Source organism: Alligator mississippiensis, chromosome 9, assembly GCF_030867095.1.
Source record: "Alligator mississippiensis isolate rAllMis1 chromosome 9, rAllMis1, whole genome shotgun sequence".
In the NCBI taxonomy this organism is placed as follows: Eukaryota; Metazoa; Chordata; order Crocodylia; family Alligatoridae; genus Alligator; species Alligator mississippiensis.
Genome location: NC_081832.1, coordinates 39665295 through 39682748, shown reverse-complemented (window position 1 = coordinate 39682748; position 17454 = coordinate 39665295). Strand labels below are relative to the sequence as shown.

The 17454-nt window shown below is 47.0% G+C and overlaps 1 protein-coding gene across 5 annotated transcripts in view; it reads left to right on the top strand.

The window, feature by feature from the left end:
* The window catches only part of PCDH1 (protocadherin 1), a 225324-nt gene that overhangs the window by 81195 nt on the left and 126675 nt on the right, over positions 1–17454 (top strand). For 4 of the 5 annotated variants that reach the window (XM_019484709.2, XM_006260072.4, XM_019483768.2 and 1 more), the window contains exon 4: positions 9226–9445. In XM_019484709.2, the coding sequence (XP_019340254.1) occupies positions 9226–9445 (220 nt within the window). Of the gene's footprint in view, positions 1–9225; positions 9446–15424; positions 16225–17454 lie in introns of those variants that run through there. The other variant, XM_014595331.3, reaches the window with a different exon arrangement.

Genomic DNA, 17454 nt, shown 5'->3' with positions numbered 1-17454 from the left:
GTACTATGATGCCACACAGTGGTGTTGGGGTGCAGGCAAGCTGGCACAGTTGGACTGCGGCCTGTCCAGGGGGTCACAGGGGCCTGGAGTGACTTCAGGCTCCCTGCATGTATGCCCCAGGGCTCAAAATGCCTGCAGACTTTTAAGGGTTTGAAGCTGGGGCTGCTGTAGAGGTGGCCCAGTCCTGGGGCAAGAGAGGCTCCCACACTGGGGCTAGCCTCAGGCTGGCCCCCTAGTGGTGGGGCTGACTGGGAGCAAATTTCTTCCTGGTTGGCATCTACACGTGTTACTACACAGTAACTAATCGCAAGTAAATTTGCTATCTACCTTTGCAGGTAGCAAATTTACTCATGAGTAATATAATTTTCTGCACAGTAAGCATGCCCATGTGTAAGACTCATGCACTTACTGAGCAGTAAACTATGCTACTGCACCATAAAGTATCTTGTGTATATATGTCCTGGATTTCAGAACAGCAGACTGTATCAAACTCAGGGAACTGGTAGGTAGGATCCCCTGTGAAGCAAGTTTGAGGGTAAGAGGAGTCCAGGACGGCTGGCAGTACTTTAAGGAGGCCCTTTTAAGGTTACAGGAACAAGCTATCCTGATGCAACGGAAGAATGGAAAGTGCAACAGGAGATCAGCCTGGCTAGAGAGCTCTCTCTTCAATGAGTTGAAATTCACAAAGGAATCCCACAAACTGGAAACCTGGTCAAAGTACTAGGGAAGAGTATAAGCATATTTCATAGGCACACAGGGAGAAAATTAAGAAGGCCAAGCCATGATTTGAGATGCATCTGGCAAAGGACATAAAAGTCCATAAAAGGGACTTTACAAGGATGTCAGGAGTAAGAGGAAGACCAGAGAAACTGCATTCTCTTTTGGTATATAAAAGGCAATCTAGTTGGGGATGATACAGAGGAGGCTGATGTTTTTTATGCCTTTTTTACCTTTGTCTTCAAAATAGGGGCAGCTACTTCATGATGTGTGCAGTTGGCAGCAAAGACAGGAAAGGAGACAGACAGCCTAGAGTAGTAGAATGGGTTTGGAGTTAATTTAAGAAACAAGATGGTTTCAAGCCAGCAGGCCTGGATAGGATGTCCTCCAGGGGCATGTCTATGTGTTTGCAGCACCACATACCGCACAGTCTGGAGTTTGCCACACTGCAAGGGCATGCTGCTTGAGTGTGCACTGCTCTGTTTTTCTTTTCTGTGGTTTCTTTTTTTTACCCTGGATATCTAGGGGTCAAAAAAATGCAGAAAAAAAACTGAAGCAGCACATGCCCGGGCAGCATGCACTGCTAAAAATCAGAGTCTGGCCACTCAGAGCCACACTTTGATTGCTGGCCAGGTTCTGCCTGGCAGGATCACTGTAGCTGAAGCTCCGGGAGGTCCCCAGGACCCCAGGTAAGGCTACTGTGGCCAGCACAGTGCTGGCCCCAGCCTCCCCTATGCCACCTGGGCCAACTTACCATGTGCCAAAGTGCATGTAGCATGGGTGTTCCGCTGCTACTTGTCCCCAGGAAACCAAATGTCCACGCACATCTGGATGCACTCTAGGGTACTGAAGGAATTGTCTGAGGTAATTTCATGAGTACTTTGTGAACTCATGGAGGTTGGGTGAGGTCCCAGATGACTGGAAAAGTGGAAACATAATGCCCATCATTAAGAAAGAGATGAAGGAGGATCTAGGGAATTACAGAACTCAATACCTGGAAAGATAATGGAGTCTATTTCAAAGCACCTAAAAGAGAATAAGGTGATGATCAGGAACAGCTGGCATGGATTCACCCAAGGTCAATTTATACCTGATCAACCTGATTTCCTTCTGTGATAAGGTGACAGGCTCTGTGGATGGGGGAAGAGCAATGGATGTAATATACCTTGACTTTAGCAAGGCTTTTGACACTGCTGCCCACTGCATTCTTAATAACACCCTAAGGAAATGCAGACTAGATGAAAGTCCTATAACATGGATGCATAACTGGTTGGGTCATCATGCTCAGCGAGTACCCATTAATGACTCAACATCTAGCTGGGAGAACATACCAAGTGGGTTCCCCAGGTTTCTGTCCTTATTGTTTGTCTTCATTAATGATTTGTATGATGGGAGCAGTAGCACACTTAGCAAATTTGTAGGTGACATATCAAGTTGGATGGAAGTATAGGCACTCTGGAAGATAGGCTTATGATGCAGAATGTCATAGATAGACTGGAGAAATAATCTGAAATCAGTTAGAAAAGATTCAATGAGAAGTACAAAATCCTGCACTTCAGATGGGATAATCGCACGCAGAAATACAGACTGTGGAACATAGGCAGAGGGAGAAAAAAAATTGAGGGGGTGGGGCTGAGCATGTGCGTGTATGTGTGCATGCGCCCCCTGGGTGGGAAAGTCTGCAGGGCTCAGAGGGGCAGGGGAGGGGTGGGAGAGAGGGAGAGGGACTGTGGCTGGGACCGGGATCATGCAGGGATTGGGAGGGAGTGGAGCTGAGCTGGGTCTGGGATTGGGGCCAGGGTCTGCTGCGCTTATGTGGCCGCCCCTTCCTTCATGCCCAGGGTCATTGCTCAGCACCTGTGCCCCCCATACCACCAAACCTGCCAGCCTCCCAGCCTGGCACTGGCCCTGGGTGCCTCCCTACACTGGCCCAGGCCCCAGCCCCGGCCGCACACCACATAGGGGGGTTTGGAGCAGGAGCTGGAGCAGGGCCAGCCTCAGCTGCACCACTGGGCCAGAGGGGATGGAGCCCCCAGGACCCCCGTGCCCGCCCCGCCAGGCCCTGCACAGCCAATCACAAAGCCATGACTTGTCCAGGGGGCACGGGGAGGGTGTGGTGGCTCCTGCTGCTGCACGTGTCCTGGGAGGGATGTGTCCCTGGATCTGTGTGGGGCAGGGTGGGCTGCCACTGAGGGCTGGGGCTGAGGCAGTGCCGGGCTCTTCCTGGGTGTGAGGGGGGTGGGCATGCTATGCTGGGAGTGGGCAGTGGTGGCACTGGGAGGGGGGTTGGGTGGATTACAGCAAATCTTGGGGTGACTGTAGCCACCCCCTACAACCCATAGCCCCCTCCCAGTGCCACCACTGCCCACCCCAAGCATAGCATGCAGCCTGCTGGGAAGAGCCCGGTGCAGCCCCAGGTCCAGCCCATGGTGGCAGCCCACCCTGCCCTGTGCAGATCAGGGGCAGATGCTCCCCATGCCTCCTGGGGTGCATGCAGCAGCAGGAGCTGTGCCCCCCCGGATGAGCCGCTCGTGGCTCAGTCCCATTCTGCCAACTGGGCAGTGCCTGCCTCGCTCCCTCCCCACCCCTGCTGCAGCCACCAGAAACCCTCGACTTGGCTGCCTTGTGGTCCTACCACTGCCCTGCATTTGCAGGGGAATCAGCCCCATTAGCACCCCCTTCCTCTGCCTATGCTGTGGAATGACTGGCTAGGCTGCAGTATTGCAGAGAAGGACCTGGAGGTAACAGTAGAATTCAGTAAGCTGAATATGAGCCAACAGTGTGCTCTTGTTCCAAAAAAGGCCAACAGCATCCTGGACTGTATTAACAGGAGTGTCACTTGCAAATCTGCTCTATTCTTCTGCTCTGTTTAGCACTATTGAGGCCTTGGAGTACTGCATCCAGTTTCAGGCCCTACAATTTTAAGAAGGTTGTGGACAGACTGGAAAGAGTCTAGCAGAGAGCAACAAAAATGATTAGGGATTTGTGAAGCAAGACTTATAGGGAAAGACTGGAAGAGTTAGGGTTATTTAGTCTGAAGAAGTGAATACTTGATTTGATTTTATGACATTATTCAAATGTAGGATGGAGATGGGCTTTTCTCTGTGGCCATAGGGGACAGGACTAGAAGCAACAGCCTCAAGCTGCAGTAAAGTAAATTTAGGTTGGGGATTAGGAGGAACTTTCTGCCTAAAAGGGTGGTCAGGCATTGGAGCAGGCTGCCTAGACAAACTGTAGACTCTTGAACCTTGGAAATTTTCAAGAGCAGGTTGGATAGGCACTTGGCTGGGATAGTTAATTCAGGAGCAATTCTGTCTTGAGCAGGGGGCTGGACTTGATGACCTTGCAATGTCCTTTCCAGCTGTACTTTCCTATGATCCTAAGAGAGACCCAGTGCAAAGGCTTCTACTGTATGTTCCAAAGGAATAACAGAGAGAGAGAGTAAGAACACCTGCAGATGGAAGAACATTTGTTATCAACAGTGGTCTTTTTTTTCCTCATCAGAGAAAATAATATCTTCTACTTTAATTCAGTCTGATAATGTCAAAATTACCATTAACTTCTGCATCACATAGCAGTAAAAATCCCTTTGGAGACAGTGCAGGAGGAACTGAAGAAAATCTTCTGGACATTCATACAATTAGTAAGGGCCTATTGGAACCAGGAAGAAAATGATGGCAGACACCCTAGGAATTCCTGGGCAGAATCGGTCCCCCCAAGCCCTTGGAGTGCACGCCTGGCTTTCCCCACTTACTGAAACATGCCCCAGGATCTCAAAAGATGTTCCTGTGTCAGCGGGGAAAGTTGAGGTTTCTCTGCTTACTAGAAGCATCCCTGGGATCTCTGAGGATGAATCTGGGTAAGCAGGTGGCTCTGTCTTCCCCTACATCACATCCCATGCCTCATAGGTGTCACTGTACCATCACACTCCTATTGGGGCTTTGGATTTCTCAGCCTCCGCCCCTTTTCTCTAGCTGAGCCTTCTAGCCTGGGCCCAGTGTATTGGACCTTGCTTCTAGGCACCAGCTCTAGTCTTGCCCTCTCAGGCATCAAACCCCTGGCCCCTGTTTCTGTCCGTCTCAGGGTTCTGGTTTCTGTGGCCCCACACTCTGCCCTGCTCTGGGCTCTGGTCATTCACTCTGTCTTAAGCCTGCCCCCAGCAGGGCTCAAGGCAACTACATTCCCCTTGGGCACTAATGGGACCTCCAGAAACCTCCCCTCACAGTCCTGACCTCAAACCACCAGTATGAGCTATTACCGAAAGATAAGCCCCCTGGCTATCACACAAACTCTCCTTCTGGGACCACCAGCATCAACAGAAAGGGAAAACAGCACACTGCCATTTAAAAAGGAAAACCTTCTCCTTCCACCTTAAGGCAGACAGACAAACACTTGTGGCAGTCCTCACTAGGTATCCACATAAATCCCAGCAGCTGGATATTCATAGATTGTAAGGCCAGAAGGGATCTTGGAAGATCATTGTGTCCAGCCCCCTGTACCAAGTGGGAAAAATAACTGGGGGTAGGTGACCCCAGCAAGGTGACTATCCGGTCATCTCTAGTTGAGTTTATATATAACCATAAACTGTCTGAGGCTCACTGGTAATCTCAAGGCAGATCAGCAGTCTGTCAGGCACTTTGCAGCTTTCCTAATTGGGGCTTTTTCCCCTCCAGCTGCTAGGGCCAGACTGCTTCAGACTGTTTCCATGTTGACACTCTGGAACTGCATCTCTCCTGCTGCGAAGATGTTCCTTCAGCAGCCTCCAGGATTTTACTGCCAGCTCCACTCAGGCCTTATATTAATAGATTCATAGATTCATGGATGTTTGGGTCAGAAGGGACCTTAGCAGATCATCAAGTCTGCCCCCCTGCCCTGGGTAGGAAAGAGCACTGGGGTCAGATGACCCCAGCCAGGTGCATATCTAGACTCCTCTTAAAGACCCTCAAGATAGTGGGGAGCACTATCTCCCTTGGAAGCCCATTCCAGATTCTGACAACTCTTATCATAAAGTTTTTCCTGATGTTTAAATTAAATCTTCTCTCTGTCAGTTTGTGGCCATTGTTCCTAGTTATTCCAAGGGGTGCCCTGGTAAACAGAGCATATACTATTTCTTGCTTCCCCTCCACCCCCCGATGAATTTGTAGGCAGCCACAAAATCACCTCTCAGCCTTCTCTTGTGGAGGCTGAAGAGATCCAGGGCCCTCAATCTCTCCTTGTAGGGCTTTGCCTGCAGGCCCCTAACAATACAAGTGGCCCTCCTCTGAACCATCTCTAGGTTGTGCACATCCCTCTTGAAGTGCAGTGCCCAAAACTGAACACAATACTCCACCTGTCTAAGCCCTTGCTGTTGCCCTGGGTACATGATTGGTTCATCATTGTCATCCTAGTTCTGTGAAAGGGACAGGGGATATCAGAGGCAGAGAGACATGAATTGTCCCAGGAACATGTGGGATGTGTTGAGCTGTGTGGGAATGCATGGGGGGATGTGGTTCTGTGCATGGGGAAGGAGGCAGAGGCACCATGGCTCAACCTACCCTAGGTGTGCCAGGGATGGGTCAAGGTACAAGGAATAGCTTCCCTGTCTCTTGCAGAGTTCTGGGTCACCCTAGTTCTGTGTAGAGAGTGCAGGGAGCATATGCAGCAGGGTTAGTACTGTCTCCAGAACATCTGGGACAGATCAAGCTATGCAAGAATGCTTCCCTTCCCTTGCACAAGTAGGCGGTGACCCAGTCAAGGGAACTAGTGATGGGGGAGGCATTCCTCCATGCCTTGACCCATTCTGAGTTGAGTTGAGATGGGTTGAGCTGTGTAAGAATGCCTTTTGCCCCTTGCACAGATTGGGGTCACCCTGGATCTATGCTCGGGGCATGGGGACAAAAGTGCAAATAGACCCTGGACTCTCCAAGAGTATTGAAGCAGTAAGCAGCAGCAGAAGGGTCCTTGCAGGGCTCCCTGACAGGACACTGGTGGGTGGCCATTGGGGAGCCAATGGTCCAAGGGGTGCCCTGGTAAACAGAGCATCTCTTATTCCTTGCTGTGCCCCCCACCCTTTCCCCTTGGAGCAGGGAAGGGAGAACAGATGACTGTAAGATAGTGGTGTGGGGAGGGGAGGGCTGTTCCTCAAGACCCAGAAAGAAGTGTAAAGCCTCAAGGCAGTGCTATGAAACTTATTGGAAGAGCTTTCTTATTGCTCTCATTTTTTTTTCATAAAAGAGCTGGTTTTCTTCTGTGAAAAACCTTTTCAACCCCTTATGCTATCTTTTCCATAGTGGCGTAACAAGATTCCAACATGACGTGGGACAGATTTCTTTCTAGCAGACCCAAACAAGGATGATTATTCACAAGCACTCTCAGAAGTAATCTAATTTAAACTTAAGAAGAGCTTCTCTCCTACTTGTCTCTTTTTAATACAAAGCAGTGCTGGGAAGCACATAAACTTCACCTAATTCCTCTCATTCCTTAGGAACGATCTGTTAGATATAGTTGAGACTAAATTTTTCCCAATAGCCTAGGATCAAGATTATTTGCCAGCAAAAGGAAGGATTTACCAATCTGCCACAGATTTTCTTAAACCAATTATTGTCTAATGTACAAAGCACAAACAGAGACCAAGATCAATGATTTTCCCCTGCCATTGGTATTTTGTATTTGCAAGCTTAAGTTATTCTCTGCTCAGTTTATTGGTTTTTATGGACCAAATTCATAGGTACCTATCTGTCCTCATGCATTTTATCCAGAGTCTGGGTGCAGGTCTTAGGGCGGTAAATTCTACAGGACTGCTATATTTTTTAAATAGTGTACCCTGGTTCAGTGGCAAAATGAAAGGTAACAATTAGAAATAAACCAAGTAAATGGAAGTAAAAATCAATTAAAAAGTGGAAAATGGATAGCAATTACTATAAATGAGTAGTTATGAAGTGTAGAATATTGATAAGAGAAGTTAAAAGCATCAGGCAAAAATCCATTGTTAGTAAAGGAGGAGGAGCTTTTTCTTGTATATCAGGAGCAAAGGAAATCCTAGCAATAGTATATGCCAATTAGTAAATAGAGACCGTTAAACTGTTAATACTGGTACAAACATGGTTGACATGTTCAATACATATTTGTGTTCTATATTTGGAAAGAAGCAGGGTAATATATGGTGAAGTACTTTCCAGTCCATTTGCAATGGAAGAATATGCTAAGTAATATAAATTTGGGATATTAACTAGCCTAGACTGGTTGTAAACTTATGGGCAAAAGGTGAGCACCAGTTGCTAGGCATACTGTAATGTTACTTAATGTTTTTAAGTAAAAACACCTGGATAACTGATTAACAGATTAAGAACTGACTGACAATTAAAAAAACCAAACAAACCCATCAGTGGGGAACCTTTATCAAATGATGTGTCTCTAAGTGGGGTTCCACAGGGATTGATCCTATGCCCAGTACTCCTCACCAATTATCTGAAAGTAAACATAAAATCACTGGTGATAATATTTTTGTAGGACACGAAGTTTGGTGGACTAATAAACAATGATAACAACACAGAAATCATAGGCAGCAGCCCAGCTTGCTTGGTAAATTGGACCCATCCAAAAATATGCATTTTAATACATTAAAATGTAAAATGGACATGAAGCATGGACATGCATAGGTGCTGAGGTACAAAATAATGCTAATAGGAGGGACAGGGGGTCAAGTAAGCCTGGAGACCTTCTTTATAGGGATACTGCCAGCTGGTCTAATGAGAGGTGATTAGGTGTGGAGGGTGTGGGGACTTTAGTATTAGATGTTGTGTCATTCCAAGAGTTGTTATGTAAGAAGACATTTGTGGGAGGTGTTTCTGAGGTGAGAGATGGTGCTGCTTCGGAGAACTGAGCTGATCATGTCTGTCAGGGAGCAAGGCCTCTAAAGTTATCTATTTATTTGTGTCAGTCAATAAGGCTCTGGTGCTGAAAGATGATGGCATCAATCAAGTGAATTTGCAAGGTGAGAAATATGAGTTGAAGGGAGCGTATCAGGGTGTGAAATGATGTCAACTGTGGAACAGACTTCTGAGATAAAGGATGATGTCATTCAGAAGTGGGAAGAAGTCTCTGAAGTGAGGTGGAACAGAGGAAAGCTGTTAGGTGAGACATGGTTTCTGATAGTGATATAAAGAACCCTGAGGTAAGAGAAGAGACAATCTGGGAAGCTCTGAGGCAAAAGATGGTGCTAGAGGGTTTCCTGAGTGAGAGATAGAAGAGAGTCACTTGAAGTGAAGATTGGTGTCATTTGGGTGTGTGGTTTGAGGTAAAAGATGTTGTCAATTATGTGGACATGAATGGGGTGGATCTGACATTGGAATGGATTCTGATAGGAGAAATGGCAATGGTGAGGGGTCACGGTGAAATGAAAGATGTTTCAGTTGGATGGGAAAAGCATGGATTCCTTGTCCCTAATCATCTATCACAGTAGTCAGGTTTTGTGATCATTCTTCAGTGGGTGATTGATTTAACTGTTTCTCTGTCTTCTCTTTTTTACAGTTACCTCATCGCCGAGTGACATTCTCTGCAGCCAATCAGGCACAGGACTTGCAGGACCCCTCCCAACATAGTTATTATGACAGTGGGCTAGAGGAGTCAGAGACACCCAGCAGCAAATCATCATCAGGGCCTCGCATTGGGCCTCTGGCTCTGCCTGAAGATCACTATGAGCGCACCACACCCGACGGTAGCATTGGGGAGATGGAGCACCCTGAAAATGGTAAGAGCCACTGTCAACTCCTTTCTATAGATCCTTTTGGTGCAGCTGTTTCCCAGATACCCAAATATAAGTCCTGTGGAACAGAGTGGGGAGGTTTGTAGCTGTGTTGGGTCAGACTAGGGCAAGGTAAAGCAGAGGGAAGAGAGGGAAAACAGTTTTGAAGGCAAGCGACTGCCAAGGATGTGGGAGGTTTCAACAAAGGCACAGAAAGGCTAGGGACAGAAAATACACATAAACCGGTATAAGTGAACAGAAACTGCTTTAAATCTATAACACAATAGAAGTTCAGTGCACATAAACTGCTTTCAAAATGTCCAAAACTGTTTTAAGATAAACCTGGATGGATTTGTATCAGATTTAACTGATTTAGGTTAAAACAGTCTACGGAACTTCTGTCCCAGATCCCCTCCAGTTTCAAGTTAACTCACAGTCCCTCAGCATCATAGTTCTCCAGCATCTCCCTGGCAATCCCTCCCCCCCGGGGTAGGTGGGCTAGCTGTGGCCCAAGCTTTCTGTTCCACCCGAGCAGGGATGAATGCTCTAGTGCTCCCCAGCTTCTGGCTTGGGCCACTGTAGGCATGTGGCTGCATTTACAGAATCAAAAGTGAATGTCTGTTCACTTGCTTATTGATTCAGTCTATGCAGCTTTGACTAACTTGAGAAGATTGTATCGATTCAGCCTTGGGCTTTTTGACTGTCTGTACTTAGCCAAAGTAGACAGACAAGACATGGTAGCAATGGGGAGAGAGGAGTCAAGAGCACAACTGGGATTGGAAGGAAAGGGGCCAGAAGACCCTACTTTACGATAGCAGCAGAACATCCAGAGGAGAATCAGAGGGGAGGCCAGGATGAGAGTTTGTGGATGAACCTTTAGATAAATATGATCTTTAGTGTTCTGGAACTAAAGCTAGGGAAGTGTCCAGATTAGTGCGTACTGTAGTATTTAAGTGCTCTAACCAGATCCCAAATTCTTGCCTGGATCCAAAGGGGCAGTTTGAATGGAAATTGGAGCTGAGGGGTCTGGGATCTTGTGTAATCCTTAGTATATAGGTGGGCATTGGCACAATGGGTGAGAGAGGGAAGGGGAATTACTGATATAAAATGTGGGATGATAAGCAACATGAGAAAAATGATGTAGGGCAGACCGATTATGGTAAATCCAAAAGCAGCAGGGTCTCTAATGCAGGCTTAGGTCTCCATTTTAGTTTGTTTTCCATTGTGGCCTAGCTTTTCTTTATGGCCTTACTAAAGTTGTACTTTCCCACTTCTACTACAAGAGATCTGCTTCTTTGCCCATTCCACTGCCAGTGATCAGTCTACCTGTCTCCCTCTCAATTAGCCATCTCCACAATCTATCTTTACCATTCATCCTAAATTGTTTCCTCCCAGGCTGTGTCTATGTGCCAAACATCTTCTCTTCTCTGTCTGCTCCCTTCTGAGTTCTCATGCATGGGAGAAGTCTAGAATGATGCTCTCATTAAGTGGTTTTCAGAGGAGCCTTTTTGGGGAGAGAAAGAAAGCAAAGTGTTCTTCTAAATGTTCTCCCTGATGCTGGGAGAGTTGAAAATAGCAAAACAGATCATTTATGTCTGGTTGGGCCTATAACTGAGCCTGTGGCCTGTGCCTGTGAATGAATTCAGTTAGCCTAGACTGCAGGGTTGATTCCCTCTTGGATGTCTCCCCTAGGGAATACTCCTGGTGAAAGTGGTATTCTATGATGATAAGAATTAGCAGAACCACTCCTCATGGCTCCTTGCCAGTTCCCAAGATAGAAGGAATTATAACTGCATCATACTACAGTTATTCCAAGCTGTTGGATGGGCCCATGACACCAGGTTACTGGAATGGATCAAAGGAATGCTTATAACTGAAGTAGCCCCAGAATTCAGGAGATACTGAAGTGACATGAAGGTCCCCTTTCTCACTTCTTGTGAATATTATGTAGACCATTTCTCCCTAGGATGCAAAATGTTCATCCTGAAAGGAGAGGTAAAGAACAGAAGGCCTGGGGCTAGGTTGTTTTTGGGGTCTTTCCTATATTCTCTGACATTGTGTTCTACTGAGAGGTCAGTGAATAAAAGCCAGTATTGGGGCATTCACTTTGAGTAATGCCACTCACAGTCTCAGGTACCTGAGTATGAGTCCCTGGGATGTCCCTATGCTTTAATCCTGTACAACTCCTGTAATTAGTCCTATCCAAGTTGGTTTCAGTTTCAGTCAGTCTGTCGACATGGTGCTGGAGAAAGACCTCTTGATGGCCTGGCAGGAGGAACATTCTTGGGATTTTGTAGGTCCTACTGTGTTGCTGCTTTTTCAGATATTTAGTTTTTCAAAAAAGGAGTTAACTTTGTAACCTGGGTACATCCAAGGGTGTGCCCTATTCTCAATTGGATGGGATGGGTAGGCAGGAGGGGGTGCTGTGAGAGGGATGCCAGAATTGCGAGCAAATCCCTCTTTCCTCTATAGAGTTAGCCCAAGCCCAAAGTTAACTATATACAATTTATTGAGTTATACATAATCATAAAACTAAATATATACATATATTTACACAGTGAACATTAACCAATAACCAAGGTCAAACCCTAAATAACACTATTTACCCATCACAATAAAACAATTTCAGCAGCATCAACAAAATACAACATTTCAATTACATAATATAAGGAGCAGACAGGAACAATCTTAATAACACCTATTCCATAATATAGTCCCTGACCCATGGCAACAGATAGTCCTCCTTCCAATGGGGTCCTTTGGCGGGGTGTCCAGGAAGCACCAGGGGGCCCTCCCCTTAGGGCCTTGACTAGGTGGGGGGCTGCTCTCCCAGCCCCTACTCTGGGTTTGCCTCCCCCAAACATCTTTCCCTTGTGGGACGAAAGAGCCCAATGACTCACGCTTCCTCAGGTAGCGGTGGTCAGGGTGCAGCTTGGTAGGGTCTCCTCTGCTGGAGCACCTTTCCAGGTCTCTCCTGCACTGCTTGGTTCCTCCCCACCCTGTGGCCTGCTCTGGGCACCGAGGGCTCAGCTCCTCTCAGCTGCTGCACCACCGCTGCTGGCTTCGGGGTGCTGGGCCTCATGCTGCAGCACTGCTATTTCCCCATGCCTGGGCTTGAGCACCAAGGGCTCTTTTAGCAAAGGTCGGGCCCTTCAGGCTCTGGCCATCCGTCCTCACACCGGGTGGCTAACCCAAGCAGGCTCCGCTGCTCCTTGGCTCCCAAGGTTCAGGCCTGTGTGCCGCCCTGCGCACCGTGGGACCTGGCTGCTTGCTGGGAGATGGGGCCTGAGCCACCTCACTGCAGCCCCAAGACCCTTCTCCTGTGCACTGCCCCATGCACCGTGTGGCCTGCTGGCCCTGCCGGGGTTGCAGGCTCGAGCGCCCGCTTGCAGCTCCCAAAGCCTGGGCTCCATGCACCAAACCATGCACCGTGATGGGCCCAAGCAGTCTTACACTGCTCCCAGGTCTGGGTCTCTGTGCACCGTCCCTGTGAGCCATCAAAAGCCCAAGTGGTCTTGCACCGCTCCCAAGGCTGCTCCTCCATGGCAGCTTTAGGAGCCTTGGGACTACTGCCCGCCAGGAGAGAGCTCCCCAGCTTTTCTTGGCTCCACTCTTCTTGAGTCCCTTACCACATCTGCCCCTCGTGCTGGGCACGCAGCTCCTTTTATATGCTCCAGGGCTCCGTCCCTGAAGTCTTCCGGACCTGACAATTTACAGTCTTCAATCAAGTCTGGGGAAGCTCTTCTCCACCTCCTCTAAAGAAAGGGGTGTGACTTTATTTCAATTGATGCCTCCTGATTGGTGGATGGGCTCCACCAATCAAAGCAGCAGGATCTTAAGCCTGGGACTCAACCCAAGCTCTGAAAGGTGAGCCTGCTACAACTGCAAGGAGTGAGTTAGACCCAAGCAAGAGCAAGGGCATTCACTTTGAGTAATGCCACTCACATCCTGAAGTACTTGATCATAAGTCACCAGAATTTTGCAAATAATCCCTGCCTAAAAAAGCAGCAGCCTTCTTCCTCCCCCATAACAAGGCACCTTCATTCATAGCCAAGGATAGCATCCAGGCACAAACACATGAAGCCATGTACATATCATGGACACATGTACAAGAGGGTTGAGGAGATAATGGGAGCATCAACAAGAGATGTTTACTGTGGAGTTGCCTAATTAGGTCTGGAGTAAACATAGTGTGTCTATACTTGCAGTGCTATTAGGCAGCAGGAAACTAATAAACTCTCCTGCAGGGTAGTACTTGTAATTACAAGTACTATCTTCCTTCAGCATACTTTACTTCACAGCAAATCACATATAGATGCTGACCCAGGAGTAAATTGCTCCTGGTCAGCCCAACCAGCAGGGGGCCACACTCCTATCTGCTGCCTAGCCACCTGGCTCAGCAGCTGTAGGAGCCTCATGGTACAGCCAGCTCCTCCACTGCCTGATGCAACCATCCACTGCCTGGGCCTGACCCTCCTCATGCCTCCTGCCAGCCTAGGGTGGCCCCACTGCCTCCACCAACTGGAGCCTGGGCTGAACTCCATGCCCCCTGCCAGCCCAGGGCTGGCACTCGGATAGCTGTGACTGGAGCCTGGAGCTTCCCCCTGGCTGCTGCAGGGGGACAGAACAGGGCAGGAGCAGCCCTGGCCTAAACTGCTCCTCCCTAACTCAATTTGCTTTTGTCCTGGGCACACATGTAGATGCTGTGCCTGGCAGTAGTTTATGGGTATTCATTGCTTGTGTAGATGCCCCTAGGTAGCTCTATATTTTCACCTTGTAACATGGCAGTCATTGGTCAATCAGGCTGGACTGACTCCAGAAGCTGCTGGCATACATGCAAACCTACTTTAGTGCAATGGGGATGACTGGTCAGGGCTCTGAGAAATCTACTAGAATAAAGCTGGTCTTTATGTTCTTCAAATTATGTAGCAAAGAATAATAACTAGGGGATGATAGTTAATATAATGATTATGATTATAATTCTCTGAGCGGTCTATTAAAAGATGCTGGAATGAAGCAAGATGCTCTATAGGTTGAGAATCACTGGTTATACTTAGGGCCCTGAGAAAATCACAATTTTGTGGACTGCTTGGAAACCGCGAAATTCACCCTGTACCACAATTTTTAAGGGTTGTGAGCATAGGTGGTAGAAGACTGGGGCTAATGGGCCTTAGGCTCTTCAAATACGGGGCAGTGCAGAGGGCCACAGGGCAGCTCGGGTGTGGGGTCTGAGTGGCTGCAGCGGAGGGCGGGGGTGGGGAAGAGGGATGGGGATGAAAGTTCCACTGGACTAGCTGCCCAGGCTCCAAATATTTCACAACTCACCCCAGGGCCCCACTTACCCCAGCCTCTGCCCCACCCCCATGCTTCTTCGCCTTCCTCAACTAACCTGCTGTAGTAGGTAGTTCTCGGCATGCCATCTGGCTGCAATCCTGGCTGTGTACAGGCTCCATGACTGTCTGTGTGTGCCCCTCCCCCGCCACTGCAGCTGCCCAAAGCCCATGACGAGGCTGCCTTGTGGTCCTCAGTGTTGTCCTGCATTTGTGGGGGTTAAGCCCCATTAGCCCTGGCCATCTGCTGTCTATGCCTGTATGCCTGCCTGCCACACGTACACAGGTAAAGTATCTTTTTTTCACGGAATATTCATGGAACTACCAGGGTCTGTTTGCCAAAATCAATGGTAGTTCCATGAATATTCCATGAAAAAAGATACTTTACCCATGCACATGCCACAATTTTTTTTACAAGAAATCAGTGATTCTCTCAGGGTCGTAGTTATACTGGATCATTTTATCAGAAGCTTTTCTGCCATTTTTTGCCTCCTCTTCATGCCCTACATGAATCCCAAGATAGAAGAGAACTTTGCTTCACTAAGGACATTTGTAGCCTCCCTAGAAGGGTAAGAGACTAAACATCACAGGTAGTATTTTCATACAGCAGTTTACAGATTTGGACAGACCTGTTCTTTTTTCATTGCTACTACAGTGGAGTGACAGAGGAATTGCTGCTTGGCTGAGTGCTCCAATATCCATCATGGTGCTGCCTTACTTCTTGGGAATTAGCTGGAGGATCTTCTGATGAACCTGATATATTAGGGTGAGCTCCATTAGGGATTATATAATTTACAGCAGTAGTATGCCTCAAGTCAAGGGTTACCAGAGGGGAGAAAACATGCCTTTGCTTTAATTCCCTCAATTTTTCCAACTAGTCCTCTAGCAGAACCACCCCAGGAAAGGCCACCTTAAGGGAATATGATTTTGTTTCTGTTAGGCTTGGATGTACAAGTCTTTCTTAACCTCAGAATGAGAAGATACAGCTGGAAGGATAAGTTATTAGATCACACACAGCCTACCTCCTGGGATACTGTGGAGCACTGAAACTATTGTATGTTTTTGAGCATTTTTTTGTTCACTTATTTGTTCCATTTCTTCTATGGCAGTGGTTCCCAAACTCTGACAGATTGTGCACCACCAGTTTAAAATGATACAACCTTAAGTACCACCAGCAAATTTTTCAGTTCAGCCTTAAGTACCACCAGCAATTTTTGTCATATAAAGTAATTATATCTGTTAACGTGTACCACTGACAGCTTGTCTGAGTACCACTGGTGGTACCCAGATCACAGATTGGAAACTGCTGTTCTACGGGAAGATAGAGTCCATAGTAGCTAAAAATCTGTCTAGTTATCAGAAATTTCTCAATATATAGGTCTTTATAGATCACAATCAAGCATCTTCTTAATATGTTATTTGATAAGCTAAATAAATTGGGTTCTTAAACTGTCACTGTGAACTGTGTTTTCCAGCCTTTGCACCTTTCTTATAGTTTTTCTTTGAATCTTCTTGAAGTTTTCAACATCTTTTATGAAGTGTGCATACCTCTAACTGTACCATGGTACTCCAATAACAACCTTGTCAGTGCTGTGTACAGACATAAGATAACTTTTTGTATCATTTACCCATAAAAATCTCACTAACTGTGTACATACATGTGTATTAGCTCACATTCTTTTGGCTAAAAAATATGTAATGAGGCGGTGCATGCATACTGTATGACCTTAACTGATCCCCACCAAAACAAGGAGCACAGAATGGGTCCACCCATCAGTGCCACCTGTAACAAGGAGATGGAACATCTAGAGTGTGTAGTTGCTACTTCAGGGGTGTAGGTTGTACCTGTGTTGGTCTAAAGACATAAGCAGTCAAGGTTCTTTGGGTAAATCAGATATCTTTTATTAGACCACCTCAAATAGTTGGAAAAATTCTTCTTAGCTAGCTTTTGGGCACAAATACCCTTCATCAGGTTATGGAAGTGTCTGCAGATGGTCTGTGCTCTTCCTGGATGGAGTGGTAAAGCAGCCAGAGGCAAGAAAGCCAGTCAATTAAAATGTAAATTGAGGTGGTCAGTAGGTGAGCGACAGACAGGGGATAGGGGGTGCAGAGGGAGGGGGAAGGGGGAATGAATGTAGCTGTAGTCAAAGGATGAGAGACAGGAGGGTGGGGTGGGGAAGGGAATGAGAATAGCTGGTAAAAAATAGAGAGTTTACCTTGGGAGTCAGATGTTAGGCAGGTTATAATGTGTCATAAATCCAATGTCTATATTTAGTCCATGATTTTTTGTATCCAGTAGGTACAAAAAAGATTTTTAAAAGTAGTTGCTTCTTCATAATTTTTTTCTTTCTTTAAACCTAATATTGTTTTGAATAGTGTTAGCTTCTTACTGTCATTGTTACTTTATTTTTCTCCAGTCAACCTATGGGGAAGAAATGTTACTTAGTGCCTTTCCCCTACAGGAGGCATGTCTACATGTGCATTAATGTGCTATAGTTACTGCACGTTAACTTTAGTACCTGTAATAACAGGTACTAACTCAATGTGCAGTAACCAGCGCTACTGCTCAGTAGCACCAACACACACATTTTTAGTGATGCTAATGTTTAGTAGACTAATTCTACTGTGCATTAGCACATTGCATGGCTTTTGCCATGATGCACTAACATGCAGCAGAATTAGTCT